This window comes from Poecilia reticulata, chromosome 3 (assembly GCF_904066995.2).
Source record: "Poecilia reticulata chromosome 3, P_reticulata-male-v2, whole genome shotgun sequence".
Taxonomy (NCBI): domain Eukaryota; kingdom Metazoa; phylum Chordata; class Actinopteri; order Cyprinodontiformes; family Poeciliidae; genus Poecilia; species Poecilia reticulata.
Window position 1 is genome coordinate 16,550,245 of NC_088832.1, and position 21,274 is coordinate 16,571,518.

Consider the following 21,274-nt stretch of genomic DNA (forward strand, 5'->3'; position numbering starts at 1 on the left):
CTATCTATTTCCAAAGATTTGTTTATTCATGTGAGGATGACTATGTATTGGTGTGTGCATGTTTCTGGTGTGTTAATCGAAGATTGTCGGTCTGTAAAGCCCAATATGTGACATTCCCTGACCTGTATCAGACGTACTGCAGTAGTTCATTTGTACATTTAAAGTTGCTTTACACAAATACAGTTAAACATGGTGGATGCACAAAAGCTGTAGACCGTGTGTGATTTACAAACTTAAGGAATAATTTTGAGTCTAAGGCCTTCCTACCATGTTAATCACTCAGAGCTGACAATAGGACACTTAGGGCCGAGAACAAAAACATCATCAGGAGTCTTTTTCTCTCTAGCACGCGGTTCTCTAATTGCCTTTCCCTCCTTCAGTGATGCAAATGGAGATGTGCAATCATCAAAGCAAAATAGAGGCTGTTCTTGGCTCACTGTTCAACTCTAATTAATGCAACCTCCTGAATGCAAATGCTTCCTGCACTCGTCTCAGTCAAAACACAACCGGTGCAAAAGCCGGAGGGATTGCTGACACCCTGAGTTACATTTCACTTTTGTGTGTATTCACAAGAGGAAGGTAGGAACGGCTGAAGGCTAGTCAAACAGAGCCGGCACAACACTTCATGTAATGAATGAAAATTGATGCAGACTAATTGGAGTTTTCAATAAGTCTGATGACATAAAAGAGACATTACTTACCTAAATATATCCAAAAGTCTAATTAATGTCTAATATGACATATTTAGAAAAGAACATAACAATAACTGGCACTTCTATTCAAGGAAAGATTTCCATTTAAATAACCACACACCTTTGTATAAATTAGAAAAAGCAATGCTTGATTAATTTCGCCGCAATCTGAAGGGAAACCTGTTTGTCATTCTGCACTGTAGGTGACTCTGTAGGTGTATGCCCTGAGCATGATTCTCCTTCAAACACTTTTACTATGTGATCTTGTTTTTAATTCTAACATTACTTTAAACATTAAATTAAAAGCTTGCAGAATGGTTTGAAAAACAAGTCACATTGTTTCAGAGGCCTGGTTAAGAACTCTGCATCACCATCAATCCAGCTAAAGTATAATATGTTTTTATGTTAACAAAAAAAATCATATCAAAAAATTTAAAGGTAAAAAATAGGAGTAAGAAAAAATGTTTTACTCACTTTTGCCAAGCGTTCACAACCATTTACTAAACACCCCTCTAACCTTAGGACACACTGTCAGTATTTTGCAACAGTGTTGACTTCCAAGACGCGAGGCCAAAAGATGTACAAGTGCTACTCCCTTATCACACCACAGTAACATTCTGTTACAGTTCATCATCAGCTTTGGCTTTACAGGAAACAAATACCGATTCATCACCGTGTCTCATCAGTTGGGAGTCGAGAATGTTGCACTCCTAAGAATTGTTTGCTCAATACGCCAGGATTTTAAAAACTGCATACAATGTCAGGTATTGATGGTCACAGTTACATGCTGGCTCTGAAGTTAGTTTATTGCATTTTTGTATCAATCAGAAGAGTTGTGTGACACTTCAGAGCCAGTGTACATGAAAATGTCATTATCCACGATAGCTTAGTATCCACCTATTGGATGAAAAAATAATAATAATACCACTACTTTTCAAACATCAACAGAAATTGTTGGCCAACTATGTTAGCCCTTTGTCCGTGATGTCAAGCGTGCAAAAGTTCCACTCTGCCAAAACGGACATATGCGTGCATTAATTCCTGTGAAGAGAGTTGATAGTCTAATCAATCTTTTATTTAGCTGAATTTACTGCATAAATGGTTATAGGGTGCTGCATGTTCAGCTGCACAAACAGACAATGATGCAAAAGTAACTTGTCACTTTATCGTAAACCTTTTGATGAGGAATGAAGATGGAGATCGATAGAAGCCATCTATTGTGAGGTCTAGCAGCCCTCGGTGCAGCAAACACTTTGAATGAATATATATATATATATATATATATATATATATATATATATATATATATATATATATTTTGAATGAACATGAATGAAAATTGCTGCTCATATACTTTATAAGTAAGTAAGTTTAGTAAAATGAAGTCAAATATTGCAGTATGAACAAAGTACACGTTCATATATTTTCCGCACTATAAGGCGCACCTAAAAACCTTCAATTTCCTCAAAAGCCGACAGTGCGCCTTATAATCCTGTGCGCCTTATATATATGGACCAATACTGAGCCACAACAGGTCTAGCAACTACGGTAAGCAGCCGCCAATTTCATTTTGCCCGTAAAAGAAGCGCGCGGTGCATGCTGGGATAGTTGTCAGAATACTGGTTTGTTAATAAAGTTTGACTGACCTATCTACCTACGGACCTGATAATCAGGTCATCTGCAGATCATTTGGCACCACGTTCTCCAGGGTGACCATCGTCCGGCCACGCCCCGGCCCAGTCGCGGAAGGCTCTCCTCGCCGACCGAGGAGGGGCGGGGTGCGGGGAAGAGAGACAGAGACTACGGCGGCAGCATGCCGATTGGTCTGTGTTACCCAGAAAGCAGTTGGGCACAATATCGCAACACTAACACCATGAGTGAAACAATGACTGGGGCAGACTACTATATAAAGTACTCGGGGACCACTTCTTCATTATTACACATCCACATTTGTATGGGACCCGTGGTAACCCTAACTGTAGCGTCTATTCTATGCGCCTTATAATGCGGTGCGCCTTATATATGAAAAAAGTTTTAAAATAGGCCATTCATTGAAGGTGCACCTTATAATCCGGTGTGCTTTATAGTGCGGAAAATACAATAATCATGAAGAAAATGCCCCACCATCACGCAGCCTAACAAGTATGAAAAAAAAACGGTAACATTCAATCTGCTCCAGTGTAACAGGAAACACCATTTCTGACATTAGTGATATAAATTATGAGGCGTTAATTCAGGCAAAGTCAGCAATTTGATCAAATCAACAAACACGTCAAGAGGAAGAAGGTATGGGTCGGTTTCTCAGGAAGCCATTTCCAACTTTTGTACATGTCGCCGACTATGAGCCCCAACTGTGTACTACTTCCACAGACAAATTAGTCGCTCTGTTCAACACTACAGTCCCTTATGTCCAATGTCCATCATGGTGCCTCAATCTGCTAAGGCAGGAGTGCCCAAAGTCGGTCCTGGAGGGCCGGCATCCTGCATGTTTTAGTTCTCTCCCTGGATCAAATGATGGCTCGTTAGAAGGCCTAAGAGGAACATTGACAAGCTGAAAAGGTTGTTACTACCACCAGGGAGAAAACTGAAACGTTGCAATATGCCGGCCCTCGAGGATCAACTTTGGGCACCCCTGTGCTAAGGTGACACGTTTGCAAAGGATCAATTGTTAGCCTCTGCTTCCAAACGTTTTTGGTAAAACTACCTCTGAATTATAAAACCCGTTACTCTGCTAATGTAATTTTTAAAAGTCTGTGTGTTGTGAATCTTTTGCTCTGGCAGATTTCATCAAAAACATCACAACAAAGCTGGAGCAATGAATTCACAGAAAAGTGGTGGTAAATTAACAAAGAAAGAAAGGACAAATGTTAAAAATTCAGTGCCGTGTTTTGTGTTAGGTTTGTGCCATGAAACATAACTCCATGAAGATATAAAAGTTAAATTGTTGCACACTCATTGTCTGATGGCCATGTACTGTGAATACAAACAACAGTGCAATATTTTTCATCTGCAACAACAGACTTTTTGTTTCATTAAAACAAAACAAAAATATATGCTACACAACATGTATTTGGTCTACAAAGGCTTTCTGTATGTGGATCAATAGACAGAAAGCTTGTTAAATGACACAATTTCTCTAATTTTTATTTAATGATTTGATATTCAGTTGTTTTCCCACAACAAAATTGCAACCTTGTCACCTAATATTTTATAATTAAATTGCTAGTGATGTTCACAAGTAGTGATGAAAGGTTAACACAAATGTGAAAATGTAAATCAGCCCCATCAATTAAACATAAATAAATAAAAGCTACTAGTTTTAAATCTATCAATAAAAAAAAGCACATGGGTATGTTCACTTTTCATGTCAAGTTTTTTTTTTTTTTTTTTAACTACACCACTGGCAACAACTGTTACTTCAGGCCATTAAGAATCAGACAAAGCGATCTGTTTATGTCTGGAACAAAATTACAGCACTCATTAATCTAACAACAGCACTTGTAAGAGGCAGGAAACACTTTGTTCAAAACCTGAAGAGAAATTTAGTATTTAACGTGTGAGGTTTCTTTTTATATCAACTTATTACAAAAGAAATGTTTGTTTTCTTATTGATATAAGAAGTATTTATCATGAAGCAAAGTGTGTTATGCAATTTCTCACTACTGCATTCAAGGAATTAGAGAGCGACCTGACTTTCAGGACACACACACTATGACGTTATAAACAGCAATCAAAAACACAAGGAGTAGATACCAAAATCATAAGCACAAGAAGATTGAAACAAGTGGAAACGCTGGCCGTTGGAGGCTGGTTACCAGCAGGACCGGTAGTGCAATAGTAAGTCTTATACAAAGGTGTGACCCAGCCATCAAGCATAGTACTGTAACGTCATCAGTTGACATGATGCAGCTGGTTTCGTCTAACTGGAGCAACCGCCCAAACCTGAATTTCACTCCTGCTGTCGTACAAAAATTCACATTCCATACTTGTCACAGTGAAAAAAGAAGGTGTGGGAAACCCAAAAAGAAAAAAAAAAATCAGAAGCTCAGTTTAATTAGTCCAGTTTTTAAAAAAGTACTTTCAAACTTTTAAGGAGAACTTCCCCCCTCCCCATTTCTGGGTTGTTTTAGGACACATTTTTTTAAAAAACAGGCTAAAATATATTTGGGGATGTAGCTGATTAATTGAAAAAGTATTTCTTGACGCCTCAGTAGAAATTCTGTGAAGATGTCTTATTAATGAGTTATTATTTTTAGGAGATACTAAAAGAAGAGCAAGTCATCATGAACACTTCTTAGGGTTTTTAAAACTTATTGAGTCAGCAAATATAACGGAAAGCTCTGACAAGCAAGTCAAATGTGATTAATGCAGGGTGTTCAGTCAGGACAGATTTAGTTGAGTGTTGGTTCAATCACCTTAAAGATCATTAATTAAAACTTTAGGAGAAAAAAACCCCATCAGACAGAGCAGTCACTCATATGTAATAAAGAGGGTCTCACCGCAGAGTTTATTTTTCAGATTTATGATGATCTCCCCCCAACTTTAATAAAACCAGGACCCCATGTATCAACAGGTGGCTTTACTGAGACCAGCTCTAAACATAGCAGGACTGCTCAATATCAGCTGCAACCAGTAAAAAAAAAAATCCTAATGATTTATTTTAGAAAACTACACACAGCACACCCAGTTGTAGCACAAGTTGACCGTAGGCGTTCACTTCAAAATAAAACCAAAGCACAAAAAACTAACACAAAAACGCCACTAGCGTTCCCCATATTACATTACCACAAGCAGCAGTGTAAAAGTTATCCTCTTAATGTAGAGTTAAACTGGCTGTGCCTCATTGCAGCTTTTACTAGGCCGTCCGGCACATTATATTGTATTACATAAGCCAGCAGCATAACGTTGAGAGTTGGGTTTTTCTCCGGTCAGGTACCCACCTTATTTGCAGCTTTGGAGGACATTTTTCTCTGCTATTCCGCCTCAACAGCAGCAGGGTTAAAGTTGTTCCCGACGCTTGTTTTGGGTAATCGCTTGGGTTATATCGCTGTTCTTTCCCCCCCCGATTTCCACCGCAATTTTCGCCCAGCAGCTGCCGCCACGCCGGGCTGCGATGTTATTTTATTTTATCCGGGACGACGGGAAACATGTCACGAAAAACCGTGCGGGAAGTCCAAAGTTCATTATCTTATCTTCGCCGCCTGTGACGCCAACCTTGGTCCAGCTGGGAATGGTATCATGGGAAAAAGTCGGGTAGAAAGAAAAAAATATATATTTTAAAAAAAAACAAGACGGATAAGCCCTCCTCGTTGTGGCGTTCCTTGGCTAACCTCTGGATGAAAAGTTGTGGAGAGCAGGCATCAGTGGGACAGTATGCTGCAATGGCTACGGCAGGCTGAGGAAACCTCTCCCCCTCCTGCTCTTGGCTCTGTGAGCAACGGCCGTGTCGTGTATATGCGGAGCAAACCATTCCACAGAAAAAGGGGGTCAGAAACTAAAAAGAAACCCCAACCCATCGTCCATTCACGACAATTTAGATTGTGTCAGGATTTTTTTGTCACTAAATATAACTCTCGTGAGCGTAAGTTATCCATGACGTTTTTAAATGACTTCCTTGATATCTGCTAAGAATCGCCGGGACTGATGTCTCCCCCCCTCTCTGTAGTTTGTGTGGATAAACAGCCTGGGATACAATGAGGAGAAGCGACACTGCTGTCCCTGTTGATGCTGAATGCTCACTTTCCCTGGGAGACGATGTGCAACGTTCATTACTAAAAGGAGTACAGTGCAGGGGTGCATCAGAGAAATGTTCAGACGTTTGGACAAATGAGTCCCACTCACAATGTTGGGACACTAAAAACAAAATCAAAAGAGAACTTCAAGAGTGTATTTTATGTTGTTGTCACGTCTTTGAGAAGATGAGGAATAAATGCTGTATGTATTTTAAATTATTGCGTTTGTTCTTTTTTTTTCTTATTAATGGTGCCCTGGGCAGCAAAAGACCCAGCCTCTCACTACCACACATAAACACATACATTCCCCCAACAATTATTCTGCATAAAACACAACTTATGATGCGACCTAATAAACTTGATTCACTTGTTGACCTTACTATATTAACAAGTACTATTTTTAAAAAAAAAGATAGGTTGAACATAGAACTATTCAGTTCAGGTTTGGTAATTTAAGTAGTTTAAATTTTGTACTTGATTATCAAAAAAGTTAAGATTCTGTGAAGTTTAATTTAGCTCCATACCTGAAGCCGTGAATCAGACTGTCAGCATCCTGCTGTATAGGCAGGAACCCCCGGCGATGCCACTGGCACGCTAAATATTTGTGTACAAAATCATAGCTCATAATGCCTTACCATATATTTTTTAAAGAATGTGAGTAGTGAGCTAAGATGCTTAGTTGCATAAGGTATAATTAAGACAATGCCTATGTCCCTCTTCTTCTGAACAATCACAAAATAAGTTTGTTTAAAATAAATTTTTCAAAACTGCAAAGAAAAAAGCCAAACTTGTGGTTGATAAGTTACCTCACAGGAAACCACATAAGCCATTCTGTTAAGTTCCTATTACTTCCTAAACCAGTCCCCACCCACAGGATGCTACAGTTTCAGATTGCATTGTTTCACAGTTTGTTTCTAGCAAAGCTCATGTGCATTATAGGAACTGGACAACAAGAGCAACACAAAATGTTAAACTTTCAAAATTTCTGCAGTTACAGTAATTGAGAGCATATAAACCCACAGACACACCCTGTCTTTCCCAAACAAACCGAGCAATCGCATTCCCCAGATCTCACTCCCCCTAATGATCACTTCCTCTGTTTCTTTTCTCCTCAGGAGTGGAGGAGGGCTTGGTAGCTGTGTAGGTGGTCTATAAGGAGTTAATTCCCACCAGGCGTAATCCTACAAGGCAAAAATACCACGAGTGTGGAGCAGCAGACATGCCTTGAAGGTGAAAAGTAAAGGATGACCTCTGCGAAGGCTGGTTAAAGCCGAGAAGAGGATCAAGACGGAAGAACTCTAAGCCCCCTTACTTAATCAGGTAAACACACAAAATGTATAGAAAAACCAACAAAAGATTTTCCATGAGGTACCACCACAATTTCCTGAGAAAGGTCATTACCCAAATTCATATATATCAGACATTAAACACACAAAACTGATAGGATCTACAAAAATAATACATACTAAGATTGACGCAAGCCTCTCGCTCCGTCTGAAAGTTCTCAGACGCCTCTCAGGATCGAGAAGTGCTGACAGAAGAATGTTGAGCATAGTTAAAACTCTTGCGTCCCCTTAAAACAATATCCAACCAAAAATCAAAGATCCGGAGCTTGAAAATGGTCACGATCAAATTTAAAGTGACAAGAGTAACATCCTCCCTCCGCCGGTCACCGCTTCCTCTTCATCCACTACGGTGACGGCAGCTCAGATGTTCTTACAGACAGAAACAAGACATTTGTGACACTCCACCGTGATCAAAGCTATCCTCTTTACTTGCATCCTTGCTCTCATTTCTCTCTCTCTCTCTCCCTCTCTCCCTTTTATTTATTTCACAAACACAAGCACATATGCGGAGATGGCTCTTCTGGACAACAGGCGGCTTCAAAGCTCAGGTGCTCTCATGGAAGAGCAGGCACATGGAAACAAAGGCGAACATGCAGGCCCATACTGACTGGAACACATCACAAGGTTCACTCAACCCAGCTTCTCCTGCAGCGAAAAGGCTAATGTAGAGTGAAACAGACTCGGGGAAAAAAAAAAACAACTAAAGCTGCTGACCGTTGATGCACAAAGAAGCACTCACATGACACAAAAACGAAGCTGATGCGACGACCGAGATGAGAGGCAGGACTGCTAAGCAGATGTTGTTTCTATGTTTTCTTCTGTCCTGCGTTAAGAGGCTTCAGAGAAAATGGATGATCCCTCCTGACCCTAATTTTCAGCAGAGACTAAATAATACGAACCGTCTGGTCCCCCAAAAGCTCCCAAAGTTTTCAATCTAGACTATGTAAAAGTTATTCATAATGCAGGTTTTAAAGCAAATGAATGGTAAGAGTTGTTTACAGAAGCAGATTTCAACAAAATCAATTAATTTTCAGCTTATTATCCTGAGACACAATTCTATCAAATGTTGATTAAACAGAAGCAAACAGTTTACTGTATGGAAATGTGAATTACTTAAAAAAAAGTATTTCAATGTAACCATGAAAAACCAGTTTTCCAAGAGTAACCTATCCAAGACACAAGCTTTAAACATACAAGGTCAAAATACAAGACAAAACACAAAAATACATAAATAGGAGATATCACATACTGTTAAACATTAGGGCAGTACAGGAGTCAAGTAAGCAGATGTCTTTGTACTTTAAGATTGACTTGATTCGATTCAAAGATGTAAGAGATGATGTTGGTTTTATGAGGGATCATAATTTGTCATATTTTATAAAAGTTACCTCCCTCAAATACAGTCAGAATCACAATCAGTAGAAATAGACTGTAAGCTTAAATAAAATCAACACAAAATGTGCAGTTAAATAAATTATGTGCGAAATTTAAAAATTTAATTTTTTCCCCCCCATTGCTTGTCAAAATAGGATACTAACCAAACATAAATGGCTCTTCTATGATTGACATTACTAATTCAATTAAAATTCAAAAACACTTTATTAATCCCAAGAGGAAATACAATTTTATTGTAACTCGTACTATTCTATTTTCTTCAAAGAGTTGTTGTAGAAGCTGATGGATGTTGGCAGTAAGGATCTCTTTGGCAGGTATGAAATGGAAGTGTCATGTGGTGTGGTAGGTTGTGGTGAGGAGATGACGCTGAGACCCAGGATATAGATGAAATGATGAGTTTTAATGAATAATAAAAGCTCATAAACAGTCCAGGAACAGGCAGCACGGCAGACAGACAAGCACACAGCTAATCGCCGGTAGCACTGAAAAACAAAAGACTGAATAACTGGAGCTGACGCCGACACGCTTGACAATAGACATATGACGAGGATACGAGGAAGAACACAGACAACAGGTGAGACTAAATACACACAGGGTAATTAAGGGAACTAGACACACCTGGGAGACAATCAACGGGGAAGACGCAGAGACAGGACTCACAGGGAACAGGATCACAAAGAAAAACTCAAAAATAAACACAGAAACACGGATCATGACAGGAAGTAGGTCAGATCAAAATGGAAATAACAGGGTACAAACTGTGGGTATGAATAGAAGAGGGTGCAGACTGGCCAAGACCCATTCATAATGCAGCAAGCTATTTAAACAATCAATCAGCAAGGGACTGAAACCTGCTGCCTATTTCTTATTAATTCTCACTATTTGTTATATTTGTTGAATTAAACCAAAATCTGCATGTGCTTAAGTCCTTCCGATGAAAATTGGAATCAGCTGAACTGAACTAAAAAAATAAATAAAAATAAAAACATGAAATCAGTTTGAGCCGCTAAATCACTGATTGGTGCTTTTCTAAATATAGCCAGGACATTCACAACATATATATAGACAACAGTATAGCTCATAACTCTTAAGTTGTATTTTTGAAGTTTTTGATTGCATGACTGGGGGACCTGTCCTGTCTTTTGCCCAATGACTGCTGGAGACAGAACAAAAAAAAAATATAAAATATCTAAGAAATGAAAATGGTACAGGTTTTAAGGTTAGATAAAAACCTTTAATAACTTATTAAAATGTATTAATTCCATTTCAAAGCATCAGCGATTGTTCCAGAATCTGGACTAAAAATAAAAAGATAAGATTGTTCTGAATAAAACTTAGAAATTATTCAAATAGCAGAAGGAAAAGGAGAAAATTTGATTTCCATCTTGCCTAAAACAAACATGACCTTTAGAGCTACATAAGACCTGTTCATAAGAAAGCCTCTCAGGTGGTCTTCTACTTCAAATGTCTACTGTTTCTACTCACACAGGCTCATCAATCACAGCCTGACATGGCAGTAAAATCCCATCTGTTTCCACTGGCACAGGACAGATAGGACAAAAAAAACAACCAAAAAACCCCCATTGCTTCTACTTAACATATTAACAGATATGAGCAACCTGAGCTAAAAGTAGAAGCGGCTGAGCTGAAATCTCTGTCATTCATATTCTTAAATTTACTGCACTCTGCAGAAGAAATGTAAGCTAGTGTGAGAAGAGTCTGAAGTGCTGTTATTTTGAGCGACACTTAGCTTCACATAGTTCTAGTGATAAAGAGGGGGGGGGGAGCTTTGACTGTACTAAATTTACCACGACGGGTCGCACACGGATAGGAGTGAATCAGGATGCCTTAAGTCTTCTGAAGATGCAGTTGGTGAAGAAAGAAAAAAAAAATCTTAAGTATCTTGTGTTTTACATTTGTTCGTCCCAAAAGAGAAGTGTCCTTTAAAGCTGGAAAAATGAAACTGCTGCAGTGAACCCGGTTGAACTTCCCTCTGCTTCTTAGTGATACCTTTATAAGAGCTGCTGCAGTGCATCATAACAGATGGCTTAGTAAAGGTTTAATGCAGTTTGATATTCTTCCTCTAAATCAATATGAATGCTAAGAAACACATTTGTTTGTGTATTGAGATTGATGCCCTGTAACCTTGAATATGCTGTAAATGTAAAGAGGGGGGGAAAAAACAGGCCATTGCATCAGGCTCTCCTGCTGTGTGACAAGTCCAATGTTTGGTGCAGAACGAGGCTGTAAATTGAAAATACGTCAAATCCCAAGGTAAAATCCACAACACACTCAGCTCAGTGTGCTGTGTATATGCGTGTGTGTTCGTGCATGCGTGTGCATGTGTGTGTATGAGGGAGGGTGAACAAGGGAGAGGTTTGGCAGTAAATACCTCATGAACAACAATTCAACCTTTTCCCTTCATTGTTCCAGCAGCAACTTACAAAGCAAATGTAACTTAAGTAGTTACATTTGCACTGGTTGCCAACCCAGTGCTATTTGTTTTTTAAAAATAAAAGTATTACAATATATCTGAACTGTGCCAGCAAGTACAGACTGTACTCCAAACCTTCTTGTTTTTGTATGTGGTACATTTGTTGGACTTAAAGTGATTCCAAATTTATGACAAGCAAAACTGTGACTCTCAACACACAGAAATGGAAAATTGTTTCATGAAATAACATACAAATGTAAGGAAATTTTCATGCAGGAAGAAAAAAAAAGAGGAAAAAAATTGTCTCCGTAATGTGTTATCGCCCATTCACATCGAGGTGCATTAGAGTGACAGATCTGAGCATGAACTTGCTGACATAGTATGGGAGGTTTCCAACTCGCTGGCATAGCTGCATATGCAGGCAACTCAGCAATTTGGTGACAGAGTGAGAATAAGTAATGATGTGAATTTTAATGAAAAATATGAAGAGGTGCAGAGTTGTCATTTCTTTAGTTTTTTGATGCACCAAAAACTGCAAAAAAAAAAAAAAAGAATTTGTGTCAAAGATATGTCATCAGTGAAAAAGTACCCGGCCTCACATAAACATGCTGGTTACTACATGTCACCATTGTTAGACTAAAGAGAGATGCAATAAAGGGTCAGCTGAATGGCTGGAGTAACAGTGAATATTTAGACTGCAACAAGAGTGCAAGAGCAGAATCAACACTTTGCAAATTCACTGATGGTTAACATTCTTTTAACCATCAGTTAACAGGATTATATAATGAAAGAAAAGTCTAGCATTAGTTGCAATTGGCAGATGTAAAACTGTCTACTAGGTTTGCTGTTTCAAGTGTCTGTCTCTTAAAGCAAACAATGACTGTAGTGTTATAGCTGGCGGTTTCAGCCGAGAGGCTGGTCAAATCTGAATCAGATAATCTAGAGGAGTTGAAGCACTTCTCTGCACAGTCCAAGACCAACATATTGCCTTTTTCTCCCCAAAATTGACAGAACACAGCAGGCAGGAGACCACACCTAAGAGCTATTAGCAAAAAAGCTAAAACATTTGCTGGCAACTTCTTCAAATGTGAAATTGTCTTGACCCCAAACATCACACATGCACACACTTTCCTCTGCAGCAAACACAGCAGTTAGCTTAGAGATTGTTGCACAAGGCCGTAAAAATCAGATGTTTTTATTTGTGCATCTGTAAGAAAGAATGTTCTTTTGACCTTCAATATGCAAACCTTTAGCTTTGTAGTTTTTTTTTCTCCTTAGTTTAAAAATCTGAATCCTGTCTAGGTTAAAGTTGCTTTGAATCATATGCAGCCAGAAAAAAAAAATCTGTTACACACTTAAAAGAGCACAAAAACAAAGCTCCGCCTTTCCCCCCCCCATCAGAAACAACTTAAACTTTATTTAAATCTATTCTTCTTTTTTAATTTCTTCTTCTTACTACTACTTTTGTCTCCACTGTTGTCTGGATGTATTCATTTTCTACATTTTTTGAGACAAGGACTGGGGCAACATTCATGCCACATGGTGCAAATCCTTAGTTTGGTGTAGCAGACACAGGCTACACAACAGCTGCAGTGTTGACAGCAGGCGGCAGGCAGTAAAATGCAGTTCGACACATATTTTAAGTGGCATGTAATTGATTTTAAAGGCAAGAGCAAAGATTTATGAGTCTAACACATGGAGCAACTGTAGGTTTTATGTTGTCATGCTGTGGGAAAACAATTAACTCCTGTCAGAGTTAAAGGTTTGTTCCACAGTGCAGACACACATCTAATCCAAAAACTATCAAAAACTGCAGTTGGTGAAGAAAGAAAAAAAAATTCAGTATCTTATCTTTTTATCTTTTTTTCTGCCCATCTGCATCCATGTACATATTTCCTGACAAGTAAACCGAGAAAATGAAGCAATACATTTTGGACAGTTTTTGAGTACATTGAAGGAAAACTATGCCAGTCTGCGGAACCAATGAGATTTCAGTTATTCAGTGCCAGCTGATTTATTTTCAGTGTCATCTCACAATGAGCTTTTCTACAAAAGTGAACAAATCAACACAGACTGATTCACTCTCAGTTAAAATGACCAAAAACATTCCCTAAAGCCATCAAAACAAAAGAAATCCTCAACAGCCTTTCCGAGAGAGCTGCAGCTCTGTGTTGAATGTAAACAATGCACTGAGATCAGCCATGTTTTCAGATCTGTCTGCACGGCCAAGCAGAGTTCCTACGCAAGACACACACACAATCACACTCATTGACTCACCACATGACTGCAGCGAGACGCTTGGTTGTTATTCCCCTTTAAAGCTGCAGTAAGTAACTTTTATAAACAATATGATTGTTACATATTTATTAAAACTGTCACTATGTCATGACAGGATAACATGAGAAAGATAAAATGTGAAAAAAAAATCAAGCTCCTTTGCTGTCTCCTTGTGGTCTTATTGCTATATGCAGAAATACATGGTCAGAAACAACCAATCAGAGGCAGGATGAAGGTCTTAGTGCAGTCAAACACCCCTGCTCTTTGCTACTCTACAGCAGGTTCCCCACACCGGAGCATGCAGTGAATGCTCATACTAGCATGACCTCGGATCTCGCTTGAAAAAGAGATGTTTCATCTTCATTAAATATACCTGGTAAGTCACAATCAGAATATGAAGTAAATACTTTAAAATATTCATCACACAACAAGTGTGAGAACATTCAGACATCAATTCAAGCCCATCTCTATCCATTCATCTGTTCTCTGTAGATAACTATCAGTTTTAACCAGTAGAAAATGAGCACAGCTGCAGTACTGGACAAAACAGTTGTTTTTTTCTCAAAGTGATAAGACTTTCTGTAAGTACACTGTGACATCCAGATTTAGATTAGGGATTAAAGTTCTCCGATACATATGAAGAATGACATGAGTCTGCATATATCTTTGTGACTGCAAAACTGACCTCCACAGAACAGATAAAACAGAAACATGTAAAGTGTGGTCCTGTAAGCAAGCTTTAAGATATCTAAATTTGAAATGAAAAGAAAAAAAAATGTTTTTCTTCACAACTTTTTTTTTTTTTTTTTACATTTATATCATGCCTGGCAAAATGTAAGAATTTACTACACGAGGCAAAAGATGACAAATAATCACTGTTTTCACAGACTAGTCTTTTAGATTGTCAAATAAATTGAGTGATTACTTTCCCTGAGACAATATGTAAAACCTAAAAGACAAAAAAGATAAACATACAAATAAAACCACTGAGAAAATGTTAACCATTAAGAAGAAATCCTTCAGTGTGGAACTGATATCAATGAATCAATCTGTAAGGAATTGGTACATCAAAGAAATAACACAAGGCATAAGCAGCGACATCACTAATAATTAAAGTAATAATATTATCAGACAGTTTCTGGTGAACCTGACATTAAAAACTTTTAAGTGCACATAATGGACTCTGACAGGGTGAAATTTTGAATGCGAATAAATCTGTGACATCAGTCAAATATTGGAACCAGTGGGTACGTCGGGGGCAAAACAACTTGACACCTCTCCTTATTAACTTCAAGTGATAGTGACACTGTGTTAAGTGTCTATAGAGAACTCCTGCATCGACTAACCTTCTCTCACTGTTTTGATTGACTGTCAGACAGTCAAAACCTTTACCGAGATCAGAAGCAAAATGCATCCAAAGTGCAAAGTTGTGGGAGGAAATTATTTGAAGTTTATTTTTGATACCAACTGAAAATTCTGACTAACTGGCCTGTAAGAGAACAAACATGTAGATGAGAGCAGAGTCATTAAATAGGAAGGAAAACGAGACACGCCAAGGTAAGAAAAGGTAAAGAAAGACAATAAAGAGAGCACAGGACAGAAGAAAAAAGAAATAGAAGAAAGTTAATAGGCTGAAGATGAAGGTCGGGATAGCTGAGGAAAGGTGCCACCTTAGAAGAGAGCAACTTAATCACAGAGATAAGACAAATATAAGATGTCAGCAAAGACAATAGATATTGTTAGATAAGAAAACAGAGGGAAGTACAGAGCCAACTCAGACTACGCTGCTCCTCAGTGAGGGAATGTTTCATGTGCAGTGAACTGGGCATCAGGCCTGAATAAAAGACAAATGCCCTCCTCTCCATGACTCCTCTCGTGGTACTGCCTGTTACTGTTACATTCCAACAGTATGAAGCTGCTCATACGGTGCAAAGAAGTGGAAACAGAAGGAGCTTCTAGACGAAAAGGCACCAGAGAAGCTGAAGAAAACAAGCTGAGCAATACCCATGAGCAAAGCAGGTAGAGCTGTAATTCTGTAAGTTAAACTATTCAGTTTCAAAGACAAAACGTCACTGTGCAGCAAATCTGATTAAATGGTTCAATGATAATGAGGTACTGGGACTTATTTGAAGATATTATCTGAGATGCTATCAGAAAACGGCTAAATGAGTGAAAACACCTGATTCTGCTTTATCTGTAGCAGGGTGATATACATGCATCCATGCTCATGTGCTGCTTGCTCATGGTCTGTAGGGTTTAAGTGGATAGGTTGTTTTGTTCTTGCTTTGTTTTGTCCTGCTGTTTTGTTTTCTGCTTCACTTCACACCTGGTTTCATTTCCTAAATGTACACCTGTTCTGTTTAATTTACTCCCTCGGTATCAATATCCTTGGTTTCACTTACTTGCCACGTTTTTGTGTGTGCTCACAGCATGTCAGGTCCTCAACTTGATTCCTATATTTAATAAAATCACCAGCCATCTTATAGGGCAGACTAGTGCAAATGCCTGCTAACACAAATAGCTGCTCAGCCAATCAAACAGCAGCAACTCAATGTATTTAGAAATAGAGACATGGTGAAGATGACTTTCTGAGAGTTAGAAAAGGAGGGATTTAAGTGACTTAAATATAACATGTTTTTAAGATACAATAATCTGCTGGGATCTTTCAAGTTCCAGAGAATATATGCAAGAGCAGAAAATGTCCAGGAATCACAGTGTTGGTGAAGATGCCTTGTTGTTGTTCGATATCAAAGGATAGTAGGTAGTGCTAGAACTAACCAATGTGGAATTAATTTCAACCAGGGGTCTCCAATACAAGATCTACTGTCTGGAAAGTTTTAGATTTTAGGTGTGGAGGAAATTGGTTTGATTCAGTTTGGACCTCATGTGTACTATTTGAACACTGTTGAAGCATCACGGTCCTCTTTAGCATTGTTGCGGACACAGTTCATCTCTTTATGACCAAAGTGTATCCATCTTTTGAAGGCTACTTCCAAATATTGAAAAACCCACAAGCTGGTTTCTTGAACATGACATTGATGATCTACTCCAAAAGCCTCTACAGGCACCATATGAACTATGTGACACTCAAATGTTTGAAACTGTGCTGTCAACAGAAACAAAGTCTCAGATGAAAGTAACCCACATTTTATTGAAGCTACAAAGAATAAAGCAAGTACAGGGCGTCTCTATTGTTGTTTAAGGAATCTGCATCTGTTATGGCTCAATAACTCATTGATGGTTGAAATATTAACTACTAAAATGTTTTTTTCCAAAGGGTGATGTCGTCTTTATTTAAATCCAGACGGTACCATGACTCAGTGTTTGGATTTTTTTCTGTGGTTTCATTTATTATCTGGATTGAATCGCCCTTTTTGATTCCACTGAAACTGCCTCGATCGTCAGAGCACGGCTGAATCTGCTTCCTCAATGAAAAGGACAACCCTACAGAAGGGTACGAGTTTAAGGAGCAGAGCATTGGCTTGCTGGAGATGCAACAGCCATGGGGGCTGCCTCAAGCCTGGTGGTGATGAGATGCGATGGGACCCGACCCTGCAGAAGCCCCAGCCTGTGCGTTAGCTGACTAATCCTCTGGCTGTCCAATGCCAGGATCCAGACTCATCAGCTTTGGTGTTCTCTTGTCAGACTCATTTTTATAATGTCCCAGTGGTCAATTCGAACCACTAATGCCCAACACAACAGGCCCTAATGCCAAGTGATTATGGAGTGCTGTTTTAGCACATTTGTTGCTTGAAAAGAAAGAAAGAACCACCAGCCAGTGGAGTCACTTCGTGCTCAAAGGACAAGCCTGATGAGGTCAGCACAAAGGGAGCAGACCTAAAAGCCAGTCAAAGCCAGTGCTGGGGTGGTGGACACTGTGGGGCCTGAGCTGGGTCCGAACTGAGCTGGCAGTGGAGCAAGGATTTACCAGGTTCTGTTCTATAGAACGTGGTTCTGGTGAAATCACATAACTAAATGCGTCCATCTGAGTCCCCTTGGTCTGCCGCTCTGAAATTTAGTTCAGGTAGAGATGCAAAAATGAAACATCATGCAAGAAAATCTGAAGTTATGTTAGAGCTTATATGAGTTGGCATCCCTATGTTAATGACCAAAATGCTCACGACCACAATTCAAAGGCAATGTCTAATTTTTATTAGTTAAATTTCAATATATTTTTATTTGTTATGACTTTTGTCAGTTTCAAGGTATTTTAGTCACCACCGCAGATTTTACATCATTAACAGAGGAGTACTAACAAATTTGTTCACCCGTGTATTGAAAAGAATCCTTTGAACTAAACTTATAGGTAAATTTACAACAAAACAGTACCAACAGTACCATGTGTTTCCATCACAATCATTAAAAAACACATCATATTTGTACTACGACTAAAAAAAAAATCACATATCCTTAATCCAGCAAATGCCAATTATGCTGCGACATTTTAAGACAAGCACCAGTTGCAACATGATTCTGATTTGTCAAGCCATACTGTCATACCAGCAAAGAGCGTTGTTTTTGCTTCTAAACAGAACAATATCAGATTCATTGTAATATGAGTGGCGTCCTCTGTTTCAATACACAACTCTTTTAAAAGTATACACAAAGAAGAGAGAACAAAAACTACACCTACACCGTGTGTGTGTGTGGGTGTGTGCGTGCAGGGGTGTGCATGCGTGTGTGTGTGTGTATTTGTGTGTATGTCGTGTTTGCTGCAGCATTGGCTGAGAGAACAGACTTCCGTGTAGAGATGTTGTTGGTATCTGTTTGCATACAGCTCTCGTATCACCTGGGGCTCCCCATCAGTAGAACTAGTGCCACTGGCTTGACCATGTGACATGTACAGTAAACAACATATGGAGGCAGCCCTACTGGGACTAACACAACACAAAGTGGGAGAAGCTCTAAAACAGAACTACTATTTGGATGAATTTCATCAGAAACACCGATGCCAGTTTTGATCTGCCTTTAAAATGTCTGAAATGTGCACATAGGCACCAAGACAAGTAGCTTATGAGCACAACAACAGCAACAACAGGAAAGCACTTAACTTTTAATGAAATTCCGTATTTTCCTGGTGGCTTGCGATATATTTCACTTAGATTAGACAATTTCACAGAATTTAACAGCATGGCCTCATGTTGTAGTTGTGTGCAGGTCTTGGAACAAGTTTAATTACCCAGTGTATGAGTAGAAATGTTATGCAAACTACAGCTACAAGGCTGTGATTAGTCGTATCATCATGCTGTTAGTCAGGGTGTATTATGCAGGGGCAGCAGACCTGGAGGAAGGTCAGACTGCGTGACACATCAGGACACCAAAAAGTACCTGACTCACAGCACTTAACCATTGGTACGAACAAATCTGCAATTGCATCTTATTAAATCAGGCGAGTGAATCTACATATTAAACTAAATCATAAATGATCACACAAAAACAATTTTGTTTTCCAGTTAAATCTACTGTTCAACTTTGAAACAAAGAATTAAGGCAGAATTATTTGTCAAATCTGACTCGAAGCTAACTCTGCCATCTGACCACTGTAGCTGGAATTGAGACCTATTAAGCCAGATTTATTTTGAATCCATTAGTACATTTTTAAAGAGCCTGTGGGAATTGCAGTCTAAGCTTCCTATTCTTAGCTGAAAGGAGCTGCCTCCCTTGTGGTCATGCATTCAGACATAATATTCTACATACCGTGGTTGCAACATTATTTGGACCTTTGTCTCAAACCTCTGAAATCAACATTTTCATGAACACAACTACATATCATAGGCCATTTTCATACCATTATCTGCAAAACTGAGAGATAGTTGTGCGTATATGAAGAAAAACAGCAAAAGCCTGAGGAAGAATAGATGTACTGTACACTAAAATTCACTACACTGTCAGCGTAACAAAGAGGCTCTACAGCACTGATCTGGCTGCGAGATAAACTGGCTGTTACTCTTATCCTAATCTTAACCTAACATGTATGTTGCACAAAATCTCAGTAACAAAAGTATAATCACAAAGACACTGTAAACAGTGAAGGATTTCTTTGTTACAATATGAGCAGAAAAACACAGCCCCTACAGGAACACCATATAATGATCCACAGCATGCAGCAGTGTGAGTCTGAAGACTGTAAGAAATCCATGAAAGCATAAAGGAGAAGAACACAGAATCTTGTTTGACCTTCTTCCTGTGAGTCAACACTTTCTGACTCCGCTACCAAAGCCTCCTAGCTGCCATTGGTCAAAAATACAAATTGTACCCCGATCCATAAACTGTCTTAAAGTTCCTGACAGTCGTAACCCTCAGTGTTTATTTTTTGTTTGTTTTGGTTTTCATCTCACCAATCAGGAATTTATGTGTCTTTCCTATCACTGGTTACATTCGTGCTGAAAACCGTTTTAATTTACTGCTATTACTGAGACCCACAACACAGACACAGTGACGGAAAGATAATGCAAATCAGCCTGCACACATAATACTGGCATCAATACAATTAAAATCAGACTGTTCGACTTAAGCAGAGGAGACAGAAAGCAAACGATAAACAATAAACAAAATATCGTCGACACAGATTCCTTATGAAGATCCTAGAAATATCTAAACCATGAGCTCAGATAAATATATATGACAGAAATATGCTGTCATATTTCTTTATGACAGCATTTCATTCACCGAGTTAGGTCTTTTCTCACATTTACTGGCTACACGGGAGGGCTTTTTTCTTTTTTTTTTTACATGTTCCACACCAGCTAAGACAACCCAGAGGGCTCATTTTAGTCCTTGAACAGGCATTTCCAGTGTGAAAGTCAGTGCTGTTGCATCAGGAGTGTACTACGGAGCGGGAGTAGCACCAACCTGGTGTGACATCTGAGCAAGGCGTGACATGATCCACATGACACTGCTAGTGATAGGAGAGGAAATATTGATCTAAAAAAGCTACATCTCTAAATTTAGATTCCTATGGGTTCTGGCAGTAGTGGGGCACCTCTGTGGTAATAAGAATCCATCAGCAAAAGCTGTGTGGTGATCAAAGCTTTGATGATGGAAACCACTACAACCTCCAGCGGTCCTGGCTGAAGTTGACCTAACAACGGTGGGGGTCCTATACGCTGACCTCACGTTCCCTTCCTCCCTCCATCGTCTCTCGCTGTGATAACAGAGACATTCCTGAGCTCGGTCTTGGCCGCACCACAGGCCTCTCCCTTAATTCCAGTGAAGTGCGTGGAATGCTGGACTGGAGAGCCGGGCAGCCAGAGGCGAACAGACGAGAGGAAATGAACATTAATAAACTCAGGTTTGTTATGGCTAGAAGCACCTGGTTGGACTCAGCACAGAGGAACGGAGCAATGAAAACACCGGCTAAACAATGTGCAAAACTGGTGAAAGCCAATCCATATGTGG

At 39.1% G+C, this 21,274-nt stretch overlaps 1 protein-coding gene across 10 annotated transcripts in view; it reads right to left on the reverse strand.

Moving 5' to 3' along the window:
* tjp1a (tight junction protein 1a) overlaps window positions 1–21,274 on the reverse strand; it is a 100,879-nt gene that overhangs the window by 46,602 nt on the left and 33,003 nt on the right. Inside the window, exon 1 of one of the 10 annotated variants that reach the window (XM_008405201.3) lies at window positions 5,633–6,124. The exons of the other annotated variants lie outside the window; for them this stretch is intronic. Coding sequence (XP_008403423.1) covers window positions 5,633–5,656 — 24 coding nt within the window. The 5' untranslated portion in view covers window positions 5,657–6,124. Of the gene's footprint in view, window positions 1–5,632; window positions 6,125–21,274 lie in introns of those variants that run through there. 10 annotated transcript variants of the gene reach the window in all.